This window comes from Eimeria tenella, genomic scaffold (genome assembly GCF_000499545.2).
Source record: "Eimeria tenella Houghton genomic scaffold, Eth_scaff25, whole genome shotgun sequence".
In the NCBI taxonomy this organism is placed as follows: domain Eukaryota; phylum Apicomplexa; class Conoidasida; order Eucoccidiorida; family Eimeriidae; genus Eimeria; species Eimeria tenella.
This window is the reverse complement of record NW_013542365.1, coordinates 279,770-296,728: the sequence shown is the minus strand read 5'-3', so window position 1 is coordinate 296,728 and position 16,959 is coordinate 279,770. Positions and strand designations below refer to the sequence as shown.

General features: G+C 49.9%; 3 protein-coding genes across 3 annotated transcripts; 2 read left to right on the top strand and 1 right to left on the bottom strand.

Annotated features, from left to right (window-relative positions):
- Positions 1 to 925: 925 nt before the first annotated feature.
- On the top strand, positions 926 to 6,283 carry ETH_00024845 (U5 snRNP-associated 102 kDa protein, putative; the record flags this gene model as incomplete). Its single annotated transcript, XM_013375080.1, has 12 exons — positions 926 to 1,137; positions 1,329 to 1,514; positions 1,684 to 1,868; positions 2,018 to 2,427; positions 2,607 to 2,730; positions 2,854 to 3,002; positions 3,232 to 4,602; positions 4,863 to 5,109; positions 5,348 to 5,406; positions 5,582 to 5,645; positions 5,783 to 6,045; positions 6,206 to 6,283. 12 exons carry the CDS (start codon positions 926 to 928, stop codon positions 6,281 to 6,283), a joined length of 3,348 nt encoding a protein of 1,115 aa, XP_013230534.1.
- A 576-nt stretch (positions 6,284 to 6,859) lies between these two features.
- ETH_00024840 (uncharacterized protein) lies at positions 6,860 to 10,675 on the bottom strand (the record flags this gene model as incomplete). Its single annotated transcript, XM_013375079.1, has 8 exons — positions 6,860 to 7,283; positions 7,399 to 7,732; positions 8,008 to 8,381; positions 8,498 to 8,871; positions 9,141 to 9,349; positions 9,622 to 9,858; positions 10,217 to 10,301; positions 10,466 to 10,675. 8 exons carry the CDS (start codon positions 10,673 to 10,675, stop codon positions 6,860 to 6,862), a joined length of 2,247 nt encoding a protein of 748 aa, XP_013230533.1.
- Positions 10,676 to 14,144: 3,469 nt separating this feature from the next.
- On the top strand, positions 14,145 to 16,433 carry ETH_00024835 (40S ribosomal protein S2, putative; the record flags this gene model as incomplete). The annotated part of the gene is made up of 5 exons (XM_013375078.1): positions 14,145 to 14,151; positions 14,598 to 14,803; positions 15,631 to 15,866; positions 15,961 to 16,177; positions 16,296 to 16,433. 5 exons carry the CDS (start codon positions 14,145 to 14,147, stop codon positions 16,431 to 16,433), a joined length of 804 nt encoding a protein of 267 aa, XP_013230532.1.
- Positions 16,434 to 16,959: the final 526 nt, after the last annotated feature.

Here is a 16,959-nt window from a genome sequence, read left to right as displayed (position 1 = left end):
GCACAGTTGGCACGTGCGACAGAAAATGAAAAGGCATTCTATGCAGATCTACTCTACCCCTACACCAGCAGAGCCAAATATAACTATAAGCATAGAAACTCAAAAACGAAGTTCCCTCTGTACCCTTCGCTGGCCGCTCCTCCGCTAGATATGTCTGCTACGGCAGCTACAAGTTATGGCAAGTTGCCGGCATCATGGGCACAGAATGGCTAGCCTGCTGCCTCTTACGTGGCCACAGTAACTGAATACGCATAAGAATCGTGTATATGATCGGCCACTCTGCTGACTCTGAGTATTTCTCTTCTAGTTCAAGGGGGGCTTCAAGGCTGCTGGGCTGCCCGAGCGCATGCATTCCAATGTTTCAAAGAGCCTCTGCTACTTGTGACTGACCCAAAATGGAAACGAGGGAGGCGGCATTTTATAATTTGGGCCTTCCTTTGTCGGATTATTGCTTGCAGAAGTTTCTGTGGCTCGCAACGTCTGCCGTCACCCGCTCGAATGCCCTTTGGTTGTACCCAACGTATCGGGGGCCATAATAGACCACTTCCGTGTGCGGGAGGTCGAGGCAAGTTTCTTAAGTCGCGTTGCCAGGCACTAAAGGCAAAGGGGTTGATTTTTTCAGTCAAAGCTCCCTCCTCGGTAGACAAGCCAGCATCCGGCAGGTGAAACAGTAGGGAGCAGTTGACGAAGCAGAAGTTTTTCGTAAATACGTCCCACTACCAAAGTCCTTTCACGGCAGAGGCTTCGCTCCATCAGCTGGTGGCAAATGGAGCGCTGTTTAGTGGAGCTCGACGTGCGCACATCGAGTTCCTTCTGAGGCTTGCTCTACCCGCTCGCCAGCCATTCCATGTTCGATTTTCTGCATGAAATATTTTTTGGCTAGTACGTAGCTGGGAGGACCATTGTTTTTACATCGACTGTAGAAATGTCTCGGTCACTCCTCCCTGGGGCTCGGAAGTTCGTCCCCACAGGAGCTAATGACACTCCGCTTCCGAACTACGTTCCCGGCCTTGGCCGTGGAGCCACTGCCTTTACCACGAGAGCAGAGACTGCTCCTGCCCCTGTGGCATCCAGTGCGAAACTCAGAGAAATACGAGACGCAGCATCCCGTGCAGAGAGCCAAAGACGAGCTGCTGAGTGAGGATTGCCAATGCCGTGGCACTTCGTCAGGCTACCCCCATACTTCGTTTAAGGATTGGCTTTGGCTAGCGTGGCTTGTCGGATATATGTGGAGAGTTTGCCCGTTTGCCCATAGTAGTAGCACACATAACAGTGCTGCGGCCACTCGTGCCTCTGAGTCGATGCGCCTGTCTCTTGGCTTTGCTCAGACTTTTTGGGAAGCCGCCTCCAGGCTACATTCCCGGCAGAGGCCGTGGCGCAACAGGCTTTGCTGGAGGTGTGAGTCGTGATGACTCTATTGATTACACTCAGGGAGCCGCAGACAAGAGCGACTTGAGCGACGCGAATTTCGACCCATTCACTGGATATGCAGAGAATCTCTTCAATGATGGGGAGTAAGGCATGACTCAGTGTGTATTCGTTTGCGTATATTTCCATTAAATAGTGGTTCTGTTGCTTGTTTTGCACGCGTTTACTTCTGGCTTCGTGCCATCGCTATTGGCACGCACCGGCAGCACTTCAGTGTTATCGGAATACGAACTCCCCAGGGGCGTTTTGGTGCAGGTACGATGAGGAGGACAGAGTTGCTGATGAAGTTTATGAATCCATAGACCACCGGATGGATGGAAGACGCAGGTCGCGTAGGGAGGCCCGACTGAAGGAGGAAATTGCCAAGATGCGCGCGGAGAAGCCAACAATTCATCAGCAGTTCGCTGACCTAAAAAAGGGATTGGCTACTGTGACGCAAGGTGAATTCAGTGTCACAGCATTGGGTTAATCGTGAACGAGATAAGAGAATCCCTTGTGCACTGTTGCATTGATGCAGCTGTGTCGGAATAGTTTTTTCAAGCACATCAACAAGTCTAAGTGTGGACTGAGTGTTGTGTTTTCTCTGCAGAGGAGTGGGAGTCCATCCCAGATATTGGGGACTACACACTAAAACGGAAGCAAAAGAAGCAACAAATACTAACTCCTGCGTCTGACAGAGGGATTCTCGAAGCTCGCAATCGCGAGTCTTTCTCTAATTCGATTGCCTCGGCAGGAACTGCCACTCCTATCGGTTTTGGGATGGCAACACCCCTCATGGGAGGTGGCCTGTCGACGCCTCTTGGGCTACAAACTCCACTAGGAATTCAAACCCCACTCGGTCTGCGGACTCCCATGGGGAGCAGTACACCATCTCTAAACGACCTCGGGGAGGCCCGTGGAACAGTACTCTCAGTCAAACTTGATAAAGTAATGGACAGTATTTCAGGCCAAACTGTCATCGACCCCAAAGGATACCTTACAGACCTTAACTCTATGCAGGTGCGTCCTTCCCACGTCTGAGGATACTAGTTGGAACACTACTGAGACATTCCGAGATAGTATACGTTCCCTCTGCAACGAGAACAGGCGTATTGCCTGGAAACTTACCATTCACATTGTCAAGCATCGAAAAGCCCTGTCATAGCCCATTCTTGTCAATCTGTGGTTTTTATACGCAGCTTCAAAGCGATGCGGATATTGCAGATATCAAAAAGGCAAGGACTTTGCTGAAGTCGGTGATATCTACCAACCCGAATCATGCCCCGGGCTGGATTGCGGCTGCGCGTTTGGAAGAGCTGGCAGGTACAGTTTGGCGTGCAGTTGCTGCTGCACTGACGCTGTTCCTATATTATGTATGAAGCGTATAACTGTTGATCCTCTTTTTTATTTGGATGAGTTTTGGTATGTGCTGTGTTTGTGATTCAGGAAAGCTGCAGTCAGCACGCGAATTGATATCTCTCGGGTGCCAGAGGTGCCCGAAAAGCGAAGACGTTTGGCTGGAGGCCGCCAGGCTCGAGAAGCCCCGCAACGCTAAGGCAGTCCTTGCGAAAGCAGTATCTGTGCTTCCGCACTCGGTAAGCCCCGAAGCAGTTGGCTTCCTGAGTACATTGATTGCTAGTGAAGAGGCCGGCAATTAGTAAAGGTCATACGCCAATACTCTTGCATTCTGCCCGCACCTGCATATGTATTACTTGCTGATGCCCGTTGTTTTTCCTTAATTCAGCGGCTTGTGAGTTGCATTACCCAGATGTACTCCACATTGTTAATCTAGCGTATGACTGCTGTATGGCTGCTTCTGCGCAGGTCCGCTTGTGGCTGGATGCATACAGCAGGGAAAAAGACATAACTGACAAACGCCTGGTGCTGCGAAAGGCTCTGGAATTTATTCCGAATTCTGCCCGACTCTGGAAAGAAGCGTGCAGTTTAGAAGACGAACGGAATGCTCGGATTCTCCTGACCCGAGCTGTTGAATGCGTCCCGCAGTCCCACGAAATGTGGTTGGCTCTAGCCAGGCTTAGCACTTATGAGGAGGCTCAAAAGGTTTTGAATGAAGCGCGCAAAAAGTGCCCAACTTCGCCTGAGATATGGGTAGCTGCATGCAAGCTGGAAGAAACCCAAGGAAATGAAAAGATGGTGCAGGTTATTATTGGGAGAGCTGTTGACAACTTGATAGGCCGTGGTGTTGCCCAGACAAGAGATGTCTGGCTAAAGCTCGCAGAAGAAGCTGAGGCTTCTGGATTTCTGAAGACAGCTCAAGCTATTATACGGGCCACCATGAAAGTTGGGGTCGAGAACATCAACGCAAAACGTGTGTGGAGCGAGGACGCAGAGGAATGTTTGAGCAGAGGCTCCATAACTGTGGCACGGGCTTTGTATACTCACGCCCTTGAACGTCTTAGGACGAAGAAGAGTCTATGGCTAGCTCTTGCGGACCTTGAGACAAAGCACGGTACCAGGGAAGCTCTAGAAAAAGTCCTTCAAAAAGCAGTTACATGCTGCCCGAAGGCAGATGTCTTGTGGCTGATGGCGGCAAAGCAACAGTGGCTAAAGGGGGATATCAATGCTGCGCGGCGCATTCTGGCAGAAGCATTTTCTCACAATGAGAATAGCGAGGCAATCTCCCTTGCAGCTGTCAAGCTTGAAAGAGAGAACAATGAGTTTGAGCGTGCTAGGAAGCTCCTTAAACGCACCCGACAGAACATTAACACTGCTAACGTCTGGATGCAGTCTATACAGCTAGAGCGACAACTTGGTGACTACGACGCTGCAATCGCTTTAGCAGATGAGGCTGTCAAGCAGCACCAGACCTTTGCTAAATTATGGATGGTTCGAGGTCAACTACATGAAGAACACCCAACGCAAAGGGACTTGGCTAGAGCTATTGATGTATTCCGGGAAGGGACTGTGTGTTGCCCACGCAGCGTACCACTATGGTTGTGCTGGGTCAATTGTGAGAGAAGCCAAAAGAACTGGAACAGAGCGCGTGCAGTGCTGGAAAAGGCCAAGCTTCGCGTCCCAAACAGTCCTGAGCTTTGGCTGGCGCTCGTACAAATCGAGATCGAGTCGGGTAACCGAGAGGTTGCACAACACGTAGCAGCAAAGGCCATTCAGGCATGCCCCAACGCGGGTATTATTTGGGCGGAGGCGATTTTCCTCGAAGAAGAAAATGCGCAAGTAATTCGTGCACAATTACTTGCGCACTTTACGTTTGCATGTATTATTGTTGGTTGCTACTGTGCACAGTTTTCTGTTGGCTTGCAGAGGTTGTTAGTGGGATTGTTTTGTTCTTCTTGGATTGGAATTTGTAAAGTCGTAGGGGTCGCGCCTGAGCTGAGTTTATCTGGGAGGTTTTTTCATACTTGGGATTGGTTCTGTTATGGCGGTCGCATTTGCAGGGATTTGCCTTTTTGTTTCCTTGTGCATGCCTAATGTAGACGCATAGGGCAGTCGATGCTCTAACAAAGTGCGAGAACGACGTCAACGTAATTCATGCTGTTGCTCGTCTGTTTTGGAGGGATAAGAAGATTGCGAAAGCTCGGAAGTGGATGAATCGCAGCGTCACGCTTGACCCCTCACTAGGTGACGCATGGGCCTCATATTTGGCATTTGAGCTCGAAAATGGCGGTGAAAAAGAATGTATTGATATTATCAACCGTTGCGCCCTTGCACAACCAAATAGAGGTCAGTCACTGTTGGTGGCGCTGAGCTATGGAACGTGGCCGATCAACGGTCGTACGACCAGCGGGCGTAGACGTGTACTTAACCGTGTGCCTACACGACATTCGACCAGCCTCTTCACGACAAATTCAGTCCTGGGAGTGGTGTGTTCAAGGGTATGCACGCACTTTGACGATAAGGAGAGCAAGAAAGTTGCTTCTTGCACTGAGTGACCTCAGTATGTATGCGGTTGTCCCCGCAGGCCTTGCGTGGAACAAGACTACGAAACAAGTCAGGTGCTGGTCTTTATCGTTGCCGCAGGTAACGTGGATATTTCGAAACAGAGCCATCTCTAGGCGACAGTAGTAGCAGGCAGTTGAGGAATATGCTCCCTGAACTCGCGAGCCGCTAGCTTTCCCTTGGACGCTGGCTAAGCAGATAGCAAAATCATTTGTTGATGTATCCTACCCTTCAGCTGTGGCATGTACACTTTCAGAAACTGTGTGCAGTTCTGGAGTATATGTATCCAGACGCGTTGAAGAGAGAGGGAATTTCAAACGGTACGCGTTTGGGGGAGATGCGTGAGAAACACCGTTTCGCCTCCTGTGCCGAAAAGGCCTAGGGCCTTCGTGGCGTCTCCGCCCAGGTGTCCCTGCAGTGCTCCTAGCGCGGTTTGCTGCTTTTTCCCCTTGAGCAGACCGAAACAGCAGCATTCCTGTGATTTGCTGGATTTGTTACGTCGCAGTGGTACTAGATGCACTGCACGGGAAGTTACAAGATGACCAAAGTGTGGGACCTACGGATCCTGCTACTTCGGTGGTACCCCGGCCAGTGCCCAGCTCTAAGCCAACCAGTGGGCGAAGTGGACAGAGCGACAAGAGCGATAACGCTACTAAAGACCAGCCAGCACACAGCACCTCCCAAGCACACGGTTCCTCCGAAGCACAGGGACGGGGCAAGGTGTGTTTCGTCACGGGGAAATTACAATATTTCCGACGACTTACAGGTTGCTTCGGCATAACACCCTCGCCCATCTAGCCACGTTGCGTGGCTGCCTCCATGTGTTACTGTTTCCATACGGTAATTGCATGGAGCTCGCGTGTGGTTTGGTTGTGTTCAGCCAGAGGTAGATCCACCCCCTGCAAAGCGGCCGCGCAGCGCTGCTGCGGAAGAGTCCGGTGGGTCCACGCGTCAGTAATGGTTCTTTGCTACAGTCTTCTTTCGAGGCGAGGGCGAGAAAACGGACGATCTTGTGCTATCGTTTTGTGAACATGATTTGGAGCACGTGCGTAAGAATGCACTCCGTTGTATGATTCTGGCTGCTATGGCGAAAGGACCAGGGGAGGCGGACTAGAATACATGGAACAAAAGAAGAAACATGCGATACTTCTCTGCATCCTGTAGCCCCGCGACTTCAATAGCCTTTGACCTTGAACGAACGATATGCACGAACAGCAACAGTAGCGCTCCTTACTACAGTCGAATTTAGATTTGAATGCCCTTGTCGTTTTTCGGCAAGCGTGTGGTCCGCGTGGGCAAGCGTGCACCGGCCCACCGTCGTTGGCTTTGCCCTGGAAGGTAGATTTGTTGCTGCATTGCTGCTTGCAGGTACCAGCTAGAATGTAGTACTGCAGTCGCACCCTAGGCACTGTATAGTTCCCCAACTGCGTACAAACGGCTGCAGCGGCAGGCCGCTTCCGTTCCCTTTATAGTTCCGTCGCAGTCATGCACGGTAACAAAAATCCAACTGTTGGTGCTCGCCAGGAAGGCAGCCTTAGTTGCATTGTTCGCCTATGATACAAACTTGCACATAGAGCAGACGCCCGTCCAGCTTGCCTCGTAAAGACTCCACATTTTGTGGAATAAAGTCCGTGGAGACATATGAGGTCAACGTCGCGACCATCGAGTTCCTTCGCACATGCTGGCTTCTAAGGTCTGCAAGGTGGTCCCTTCCCAGCAAAATTCGTCGCTGCGAGGTTATCAGGTAACAGAAGGAGACGCCCGACTTCACCCGAAGGAACGGGAAACGTGTGTCTCGTTTGAGCTGCGTGCGCACGAGTGCTTGGGCATCGCCCGTCATGGGGTAGAGGAACAGATGGGTCAAGGCTTGAAGGACAGTATCCCTCGATGGCACCACATATTCCCTTTGGCCATACTTGGAACGAGCGACTTCAATCCTCATGATGAAAGCAGCAGCTCTGCGGGCCCACAAGACACCCTTCTCGTCGAACGGTTGAGACCAAGCGCTGTCTTAGCTAAGCTGAAAACAGCTGTCTACTCTTAGCTGCGTCTATTCAAGTGTCATAACATTACCTCAAAAAGGAAGACAACGGCAGCTGTAGAGGTGGTAATGACGTTATTCCCACAAACACAGCCGTGTTGTGTCTCTCGAAAAGTTTGAAGTACCCAAGGTCTGATTCCCCGTCCGGCAAAAGCGTGTCATAGCTCTTGGCTAGGGCCTCCGAAAGAAGTCTCGTACTAGTGTTGCGCTCAATCGCGGCTACGTAGGCAAGTTCACTCTTCACGCGGGACCTCAACTCGCGCAATTCGAAGGGGCCTGTCCCATCATAGGACAGGAAGGAGACAATTGCGTTGCCTAACTGGCTGAGCCAGCCCAAGTTTGTCTCATTGCCTTTGTACTCGGTCACTGCAGAGGGCAGCACACTCTCACAACCATTTAAGTTCAGAAAGCATGAAGCTTCCAGTTGCTGCGTTGAAACGATGCATCATCCAGCAACGAAGGTGTCAGGCTGGTCAAGTGCAGAGAAGCATTCCCCTCTGTATTAGAAACAAGAGTGTCAAGTACAACCAGTGAGCACGCGCAAACCGCCAAGCGCTAGCTGGCCTCACAAAAACGGAGACCAGTGGCAACTTGCTGTGGTCTGACAACCTATGGCACAAATTGGAAAGGTGTAAGCTCACACGGTGTCTGGCCAACGTAAGCAACAAGAACCTTTTGATTACTGTTGCTAATGCTGAAGTCTGATGCCCGAAGGTGAGCAAGACGTCGCGTGAAGTGAAAGCCAAAGTGTTTCGCCGTAGTTACTTCAGCCCGTTCCGTCGATGCGAACACCGTAACAGGGGAGGCCGCCATTCCAGCAACATTTGTTGATGCGACAACAATACAAGTGAGCAGCTGGCTCACTGAAATTACTGAGTACTGAGTCAGCCCAGGTTCCTTAAAAAGAGGCTCCACCGCAGCCTGAATCGTCCTCACTGACGGCTGCAGTTGCAGTCTGCCAGAACCGCCTGGATACTTCGTGTCGAGCTCGTCCACGTGGACAAATGCTGGGTAGCTGCGCAAAAGACAAAATACTGAGAAGAACAAAGCCCTTCGTCACTGTTGACAAGCCAGTGAGAATGCAGAGGAGAATCTGAACCTCCTGTGCATGTGCGAATGATTTTAACGTACATGGACCATGATGAGTTTATTGAAGAAACGGCTTGAATTATTTTGCTGATCCATCCAGCCGCTGTGACAATTCCTGGATTTGTCGGATCCCTCGCCTTGCTGACATCAATAACAGCAACTCCCTTGGAATTAAGCTGCTCTGTACAGTCCTCCATAATTGATTGGAAATACAACTCTTCCATTCTTGAGTTCTTCACAAAACGCGTAAATTCCGATTCCTTGACGGACATGCTAGCCCCTGCGGCGCTGGCATAACTATCCATCTGAATACGCATTTCCTCCATTGCCCTTTCGGACATTCGAATGGAATGAGCCGTTAGCTCCTGGTCCCAGTGATGCACGCGCTCGACAACCTTCTCATAAGCGTCGCAAAGCTGCGCATGCATTAATCCGCATGCAAACGCAATGCTACATTCAAGTGGCCGCATAAATGGAAGTGCCTGGTAACTACGACATCGCTCCGGCTGAAGCCTCTCGGCAAGGTAATGCGTATCACTTGAAACGAACGTCGATTTGATAAGTGAGACTTCTCTGGTGCTCCATCTAGGTTCCACTTTCTTTTCTTTGCTGCGGCAATAGCCTTTCTGTTCCTATCTCACTTAACATAAAGCATTCATAGCAGTTCGGCCTCTTCTGCTCTCACCTGCTTGTACTTCTTTTGCATTATTTCCACTCGATGAGTACTGAGTGCCATTTCGGCTTCGTATTCACGAGCCACAAGTACTCGCTCCTTTGGCGTAGACTTGAGGCGACTGGCAAAGGACCCGAACTCTTCGAGGGCAATGACAGACACCATGCGTACCGCATCACTTATCCGCATCCGCAGCTTCCCTAGCCGCTCCCTTGTAGCCCCTGCGCTCAAAAGTACAAACCAGTGGCCGTGCTCTCTTTAAGAGAAGATATCGTCGAGAGTCGACTGTGAACACTGGATGCACGGGTTGCGTAGCTGATAAGCATCTCTTGAAAACACAGTTTGTTCACCGTAAATTGTCACACTGCAGGCACTAGAAACACTCAGCCATGCAGATTCGTTGTCTTTTACACAAAAATTTGCCGACAGGACTCGTGCTCAGCAAAATCAGTGTTCTGTAAGGGGCCTTCTAATTCAGTATGAGCCTTCTCACATGTATTTTGGACAGCGGAAGAGCTGATGAGCTCTAGCAGTTCCCGATACTGCCATCTGAACATAGCGATTTTTCGTTTAAGTCCGTTGATCACGCGTTCAATGGCATCTGCCTGTTGCTTCCCTAGCTCGAACGAGTTCACCGGTATCTGCGCCAGCTCCTTCATAAGGTCGTGGTTTCTCTCCACATTCGTCCACATACTGTCTTCCGCACGTTCAAGACGTTCCACTAAATCGCCTGTTGCACCACAACGTATCATAGTACATTCAGCAGAACAAGATCATTATATCAATTGTCAGCTGCTGCAAAAAAGTGCTACCGTTCGTCTCTTATTATGAGAATTGAGTCAACTGCACGCATTCATGGGGCCTTCAGTCCAGAAGCAAACAGCCAAAGCGTCAGACATTCCTACTCCTCTTCCTATTCGAGTTAACACACTGGCGCGGCTACTGATAAATGACTGCTCATAATACCTAGCTCTATGCCCCAGCCAATGAGCGGTGCTCTACAACGACTCCTGCTGATCAGCGATCTTCTAACAAATGATCTGCAGTGTTAGGGTAATCGTGTAATCCGAGCGGTCAGTATGTCTCACCGAACTTCAAGGCATTGGACTCCCCGAAACTGCTTTGGTTATCCAACGAGTGACTTGATGGAAGCAGCGGCGTTATATCCGGTGCCTACTAACCGTACACATGAAAACATCTTTTGTCTCATAGTGAATCCGGCTAGACATACGTCCCAGATTCACTCATGGACCCTTAGCTTGCTGTATTTCCTTTCGGAGCAAAAACAAGTGCTCACTAGTCAGATTTTACTCAGCCGCGCCGTAGCTTCTGCTCACCTCATCTTCAAAATCTGATGTCTCTATTTCCAGTGAGTCCGAATCTTGGTCTGATGCATCGCACCCGAAAACTAGCGAAACGCACACGAAAAGAAAAATCAACCTGGCGTTCCACGCGCCAAGCTGAGGCCATTTTTGCACAGCCATTTGCTGACGCTTTGGGTCAAGTACTTCACCTGCACGCCCCGGAGAGCCGGTCTGCCCCTCCATTCACTCTTCACAAACCTGCGAGCTCATTACGCTGCTCAGTTGTCCACTGTGCTGGATTACTGCGATGGTGAAAGTCACAATTTCAAAAAGATAAGCAGTCTCTGCCATCAGAGTGGCTCAGGCAGCATCCCATCTTGTTCGGCCCTTCACCGCGAAGACTGCCCCGGAAAGTCAAAAACCATAGAGTAACTTGAAATCATGAAAGCTAAAGTATGTTATCTGCATGATAAAGCGAGCCTTTCAAAGCTGAAACTCTGCACCTGCTCGTGCATGATTGCGATATCAATCACGGCGAGTAGTCTCTCGTCTCAACCAGCATAAATCCCAAATCATCTGTTCCGCTGTTAAGTCACACTCTTCATAAGTAGAAAATCTGAAATCTGTCCTGCAATTACAGTAGAACCTCTTTCACAACATCGGACCGTAGCAGCTCATCGATCTGCAACATGGACCCTTGAGCTGGGCACGACCATATGCAACATAGCTTGGTGGAGAGTCCTTAAACGTGGCAAAAAGCTGTAACAGCGCATAGTTAGGCGTAAGCACGGAAGAAACGATGGTTCATCGCAGTACGCTAGCAAGGCAGCAAGTGCTTGGGGCTGGATGACAATGAACGGTATATTAGCTTTGGGGAAGAAGGATATTTCTGTGCACCTTGTGAGCCAGCAGAAAGCCAAATGATATGTGAATTCGGGGGCTTTAAACGGGTTCATGTGACATCTGAAGGACGCTGAAGATCCATAAGTACAGTAGATTGCCGTCTGGCATATGGCTACCGCGGATTGGCAAGTCTGGAAATAGGGAAAATCCCAGAAAGATGAAAAGCATTGAACACTTCGAAACTGATTCGAATTCTGTGGGGAACGTGTAATTTCAGTAGTTATATTAAGCAGTGCATTGTTGGAGGGGGAGCTGACGTCGTCAGCACAAGGAAACTGTCAAACACTGGTTGGTGCTGCTAATAGTGTACACTTCATTAGGAGGCAAACAGCATATATAAGCCAGAGGGTATAAATACCCCATGGCTTATGCAAGTTTAGTAAGGATGAGGGTCTGGGTGTGTCCTAAAGGGAGCTGTCAAACGCTAGTTGGTGCTGCTAATAATATACGCTTCATTAGAAGGCAAACGTTATATATAAGCCACGGGGAATAAATAGCCTATGGCTTATGCGCGCCTAGGAAGGATGAGAGTTGGACTGAGCCCTAGAGTTCGAAAGAGAGCCTTGCGGCGGGCGTCAATATGTTTAATTCCCTTTATGCAGATATCAATTACGTGTAGAAGGCGCCTGGCATCACCAATGTGAGGTGCAGATGATCGTGACGCGTGACGCTAAGATTATATTCACGGACCCGGCAAGGCCACGCCCACTACACGCCCACTATATTAATTATGCCTGAAGCAAAGGAAATATTAGAAGCGCCCAATGAAGCTGCAAGGCTCCGCTGCCTAAATCTGTGGAGCCCGTAAGTGGAAAGAAAGAAGAGCTGGCAGTTTTGTTGTGGCGATAATTTCAAAGAACTTTGTGGCCTTTTCCCCAGAGTATAAATGTCGAAAAAGTTCGCTTGCATCAATACTTGAAGCACATTCGTCTAAGGAAAGTTGGGGAAAATTCGTCTAACAGTTGGCGAATGGTGTCGGTCCCGCGTGAGACTCTTATGTTCATGAAGCGCTTCGGCATCTGGTACTAAGTGGAAGTTTGAGGCAATAACAGGTCTGTGACGGCTGTAGATGGTCTGGGCTGCACGCGCGCTTAACCGATGCATGCAACGAGTTTCTACCTTGGCCGACAAGTCTGGGTAGTCTTTTGAGCGTGCATCATGACGGGGATTGATTATTTCAATTACTAAATTTCAACGAGGACACCCCTTTCGAACTCTCCTAAAAGTCATTGCACATTAGGTGGCTGTTACTTGGCTATCCAGATTCACGGTATGCCTACGCCTGCAAGAGGCCGCCGGGGCCTTAAGCCCTATGTCCCGTATTTCTTTACACTGAGGACATTGTAGCGTGAGTGGCCGAAAATTATCGTTAGGTGTTTCGCTCGCTGCTCAAGGCAGCAGAACTTCGGCTTCTTAACTTCAAGTTTCCTGAGCTGCGCTTCTGCCTCCTGCTTTTCTCAACTGCCCACATCAGCTGGAAATCCACTGTGTGAAGGCGGAAGCTGGCGTACTTTCCTATGTTAGCTCCAGGGGCTAATTAACGATGAAATTAAGTCGCTAGTAGCAGCTTTTCCTCGCATCTCTCTCCCAGCTTCCAGTGACTCATAGGCTGCGTTAGGCCCGTTGTGTAGTGCTGAGCACTGCGGAGAAGTGCGAAGAGGGCTTAGGCTCATGGTACAAGCCAAACTCAAGCCTGTAATAAATCTGTGGGTGTGACATGAGTACAACGTGGATCATTCAAGAGGGATACACCATGTATGCTATGCTGCAAAGCTCTGGTTTGGATCCAGCGACGGCCGGGTAGAGGGCCGAGCCTCTATTAATGCGCGGAAGTCGGTCGTTCCTAACACAGTCCTGCTCTGCTTGTTACTAATGATGAAATAGGTGCCTCATCTAGTAGTTCATCAAACTCGCTGCAGTTTTGAGCTATATCGAGCCCCTTCGGGCAACGCATCTTGTTTTTTCCTACCTGCGTAAAGATCAAATTCTGGTTCCCATGCGACTAGCGACTGGCTTCAAAGGCATTCTATGTGTCCCCCTCGCTCCCAGCCTGCGTATAAAGCGGCATCAGTAGTGCCTTATCTTCTCCCAAACATACATTTTGATACACGAGTTCTCTGACCGAGACGCTGCAGTGTACATTTCACACCTGGGCTTACTCTTAGTCTATACAAGTAAGCCTCATCGGCACTGCTGTTCCCAATAGACTACAACCCGCTACGCTTCGGAGAAGATGCCCTGAGAGGATTGGCTAATATCAAAAATTCTTGGATTGGTACTCCGGGCTGCTCAACTTGCAGAAACAGACCGCAATTCTACTGCGCCCTGAGCAGCCAACAACAATACTCCTTACGAGTGCGAGCTCATGAACGCCTCCAAGTCTGTGCTGATCAGAAAAACGTGAACTTCTGACATACAGCCTTGTCTTCTGCTAAGAGGCTACACACTGGAAGCGGGACTCCCGGCCAATAGGTCGTTAGCACTCACAGGAATCATACTTAAAGCAGACAGTCTACCTCACGGAGCTCGGTGTTAATGGCTCTGCCGAGCCACTCGAAAGCGTCAATTTCCAAAGAATAAAAATTTGACACAAACGCTACTCTTGTTTTTGTGCTATTGCCAAGGTTGCTTATCCTTCACTGGAGACGAACAAGGAATCTCAAAACAGAGGCTGCTGGTAGCCGCCGCCCCCATTCGCCACCCCACCCCACTTCCATGCTGCAAATAGGGGCTTGCAAAGTGGTTGAGGCAGAAATTAGCTGCTTGTTTTTGGGGATCTCCTTCGAAGGCCTTGCTCTACCATTCGACAATGGCAGGTTCGGCATGAAATGCGGAGCTTTAACGCATAAATGGCCACAGACGCAAGGGGCTGCGTAGCGTGTGGGGACGCTCGAGACTTTGTCGCTGTGTATAGCTCTTGTGAATTTTGTTGGAGTTAGCTGAAGTGAATATGAAATGTTTCACTTTCTGAAGTGGATGCATCTGCAATGAGGAAGATGTGGTACCCTGTGGGATTGGCAGCAGCAGTATGCTGGGATTGCTTTAGTCTAGAAACGGCGGCTCCTTAGTCTGGGTTTCTCTGGTTGCATTTGCATAGCACGGATATTTTGAAGAGCATTACTGAATCCTTTTTCATAATTCTGCGTCCCCTTGGTCCCGTACTTTTGAGCTACTGCGTGCCGGTTTGATCTGTGCCGCACTCCAGTGGGGAATTTCTTTATAGTAGAAGCGATCGACTGATCTCTTTGGCATTTTTGTTCAGATCGCGGCGGTTTCGGGCGAGGATTTGGGCGTGGTGGTCCCCGGGGACGTGGCAGAGGACGGGGCCGTGGCCGAGGCCGTGGCACTGCCGAAGATGACTTGAAAGACTGGGTCCCAATTACCAAGCTTGGTCGCCTTGTGCGTGCCGGGAAGATTACCTCTATCGAGGAGGTGTACCTTCATTCGCTTCCCGTAAAGGAGTTCCAAGTATGCTTTTGCACATCGTTCTGCTGTCTCGCGGAACGACTTGTATCTTCACTTGTTGGAGCATAGAGGTTGAGGCGTGGTTGAATAATTGTATGGATTCTCGCTCACTTCACTCCGACGGAGCACAGCAGGATTACTACAGACTGGGGGATCATTATGCACGGTTGTGTGTTATGCGCTAACGGGCCCCAAGTCCTGTTAGGGAGATACATGCAAATATCGTCTTGTGATGTAATTTCGTACGTAAGTTCGTCTGTAGGATATGATGGCATGTGAGTAGGTCAAGACAACGTTCTGCGCCGTTCACTTATGGTTCACGTCAGCGCATGATGACAAACGTATTCCCCTTCCGGAAGACTGACGGAAGATTTTGTCCAATTGCTGTCTGACCTGCTAGTGTCTGTGCGCTACTCGTCGCTGTTGGCTGATAACTAGCCGAACCTTGTGGATGCCTGCGGCTACGAGCAAGCTGCTGCGTTGCTTTTGCAACGCTGCGTGGAGGGTGTCCGAAATACTGGAATATGAGTTTTCTCTTGGAGAGCAAGTGTTTGTGGTTTGATTCGGAGAGACACTTTGCACCATGCATCCGTCGTCCATCTTGGCATATGATGAAAATGGTATTCCCCTTCCGGAAGACTGACGGAAGATTTTGTCCAATAGCTGTCTGACTTGCAAATATGTGGCGCGCTCTGGTACACTGATGGGCGTCCGCCACATGTTACGAGAGCGTGCGACGGCATGCGGCTGTGTTGCCGCCTTCATGTTCTGAAGAAGTAGGGGGTGTGTAACTTCCATAATTCCACATGTACTTTTTGTTGGCTGATCAGATCATCGACCATTTCTTCCTTCCTGAGGTCACCTCGCGCCCATTGAAGGACGAAGTGATGAAGATCATGCCCGTCCAGAAGCAGACGCGTGCCGGACAGAGGACTCGTTTCAAGGCTTTTGTGGCCATTGGTGATAGCAATGGGCATTGCGGTCTCGGCGTAAAGTGCGCCAAGGAAGTTGCAAGCGCCATCCGCGGTGCTATCATCGCTGCGAAGCTGAGCCTTATCCCCGTCAGGTATGGGAATCTGACTGTAGTGCATCTCGTCGATTCCGCATGATAGTCTACCAAAATAAAGACGATGCAACTGGCTTATGGGTGGTCCACACAGGCGCGGCTACTGGGGAAACAAGATCGGCGACCCTCACACAGTTCCCATGAAGGTCTCTGGAAAGTGCGGATCTGTCCGCGTCCGCCTCATTCCTGCCCCTCGCGGCACACACATCGTTGGTGCCCCAACAACGAAGAAGATCCTGGCTTTTGCAGGAATAAAAGATTGCTTTTCCAACTCCAACGGTTCAACGAAGACTAGGGGCAACTTCATGAAAGTACGGAAAGTGAATGTTGTTGTAGGGTACCACAGGTGCCTTATCAATTGATGTGAAATATTGTCAATTGTAGTAAGTCGAAGTAAAATGGCTGTTGTTTTTGTGTCTGTGAACACAGGCACTTTTCGATGCTTTGAAGCAAACTTACGGGTACCTGACCCCGGACCTGTGGAAGCCGAGACTTTACACGAAGTCGCCATTCCAGGAATGGTCTGACTTCCTTTCTGGAACGAAGGATGCCATCGTAGCCGCGTGAGACTGCGGTGCGTTTTTCAACGTCTGGGATGATGGTAGAGCACAGGAATGAACCCTTCGTTTCTTCCCAAATTTCACTCATTCTAAACCATTCTTATCGTAACGTTTTCCCGAACAACCCAGAACCTCGGTGTTTGACCAGGCGCAATACGCAAAGCTCCCCCATTTACTGTGTGTAGGTTGGCCAGTTATCGCCATAGTTACGACTGGGGTCACAATTCACGCTACTTTTGTTGAGTTATTGCTAGTGGCGGCCAACTAGTGTCAGTCACAGTGTTAAGGTCTCGCTACCGAGCATAATTCTAGTTCTGCGTAGGAGCAGTGCCGAAGTTGGATTCTGGGAACTACCTAGAGCTGTTTACGGCTGCAAGCGTTTCCGCCCGTTGGGTTTCAGTTTCCATGTCAGTGTTCGTTTAGTGAACTAAGGAGCCTCTGTTTGTCTTGAACGGCCGGTCGGCGTACGGGTAGAACTTCACTGAAAGTGAGCAAGGTTCGCGCTGGTGAGGAGCAGTGTACATACACTTGGG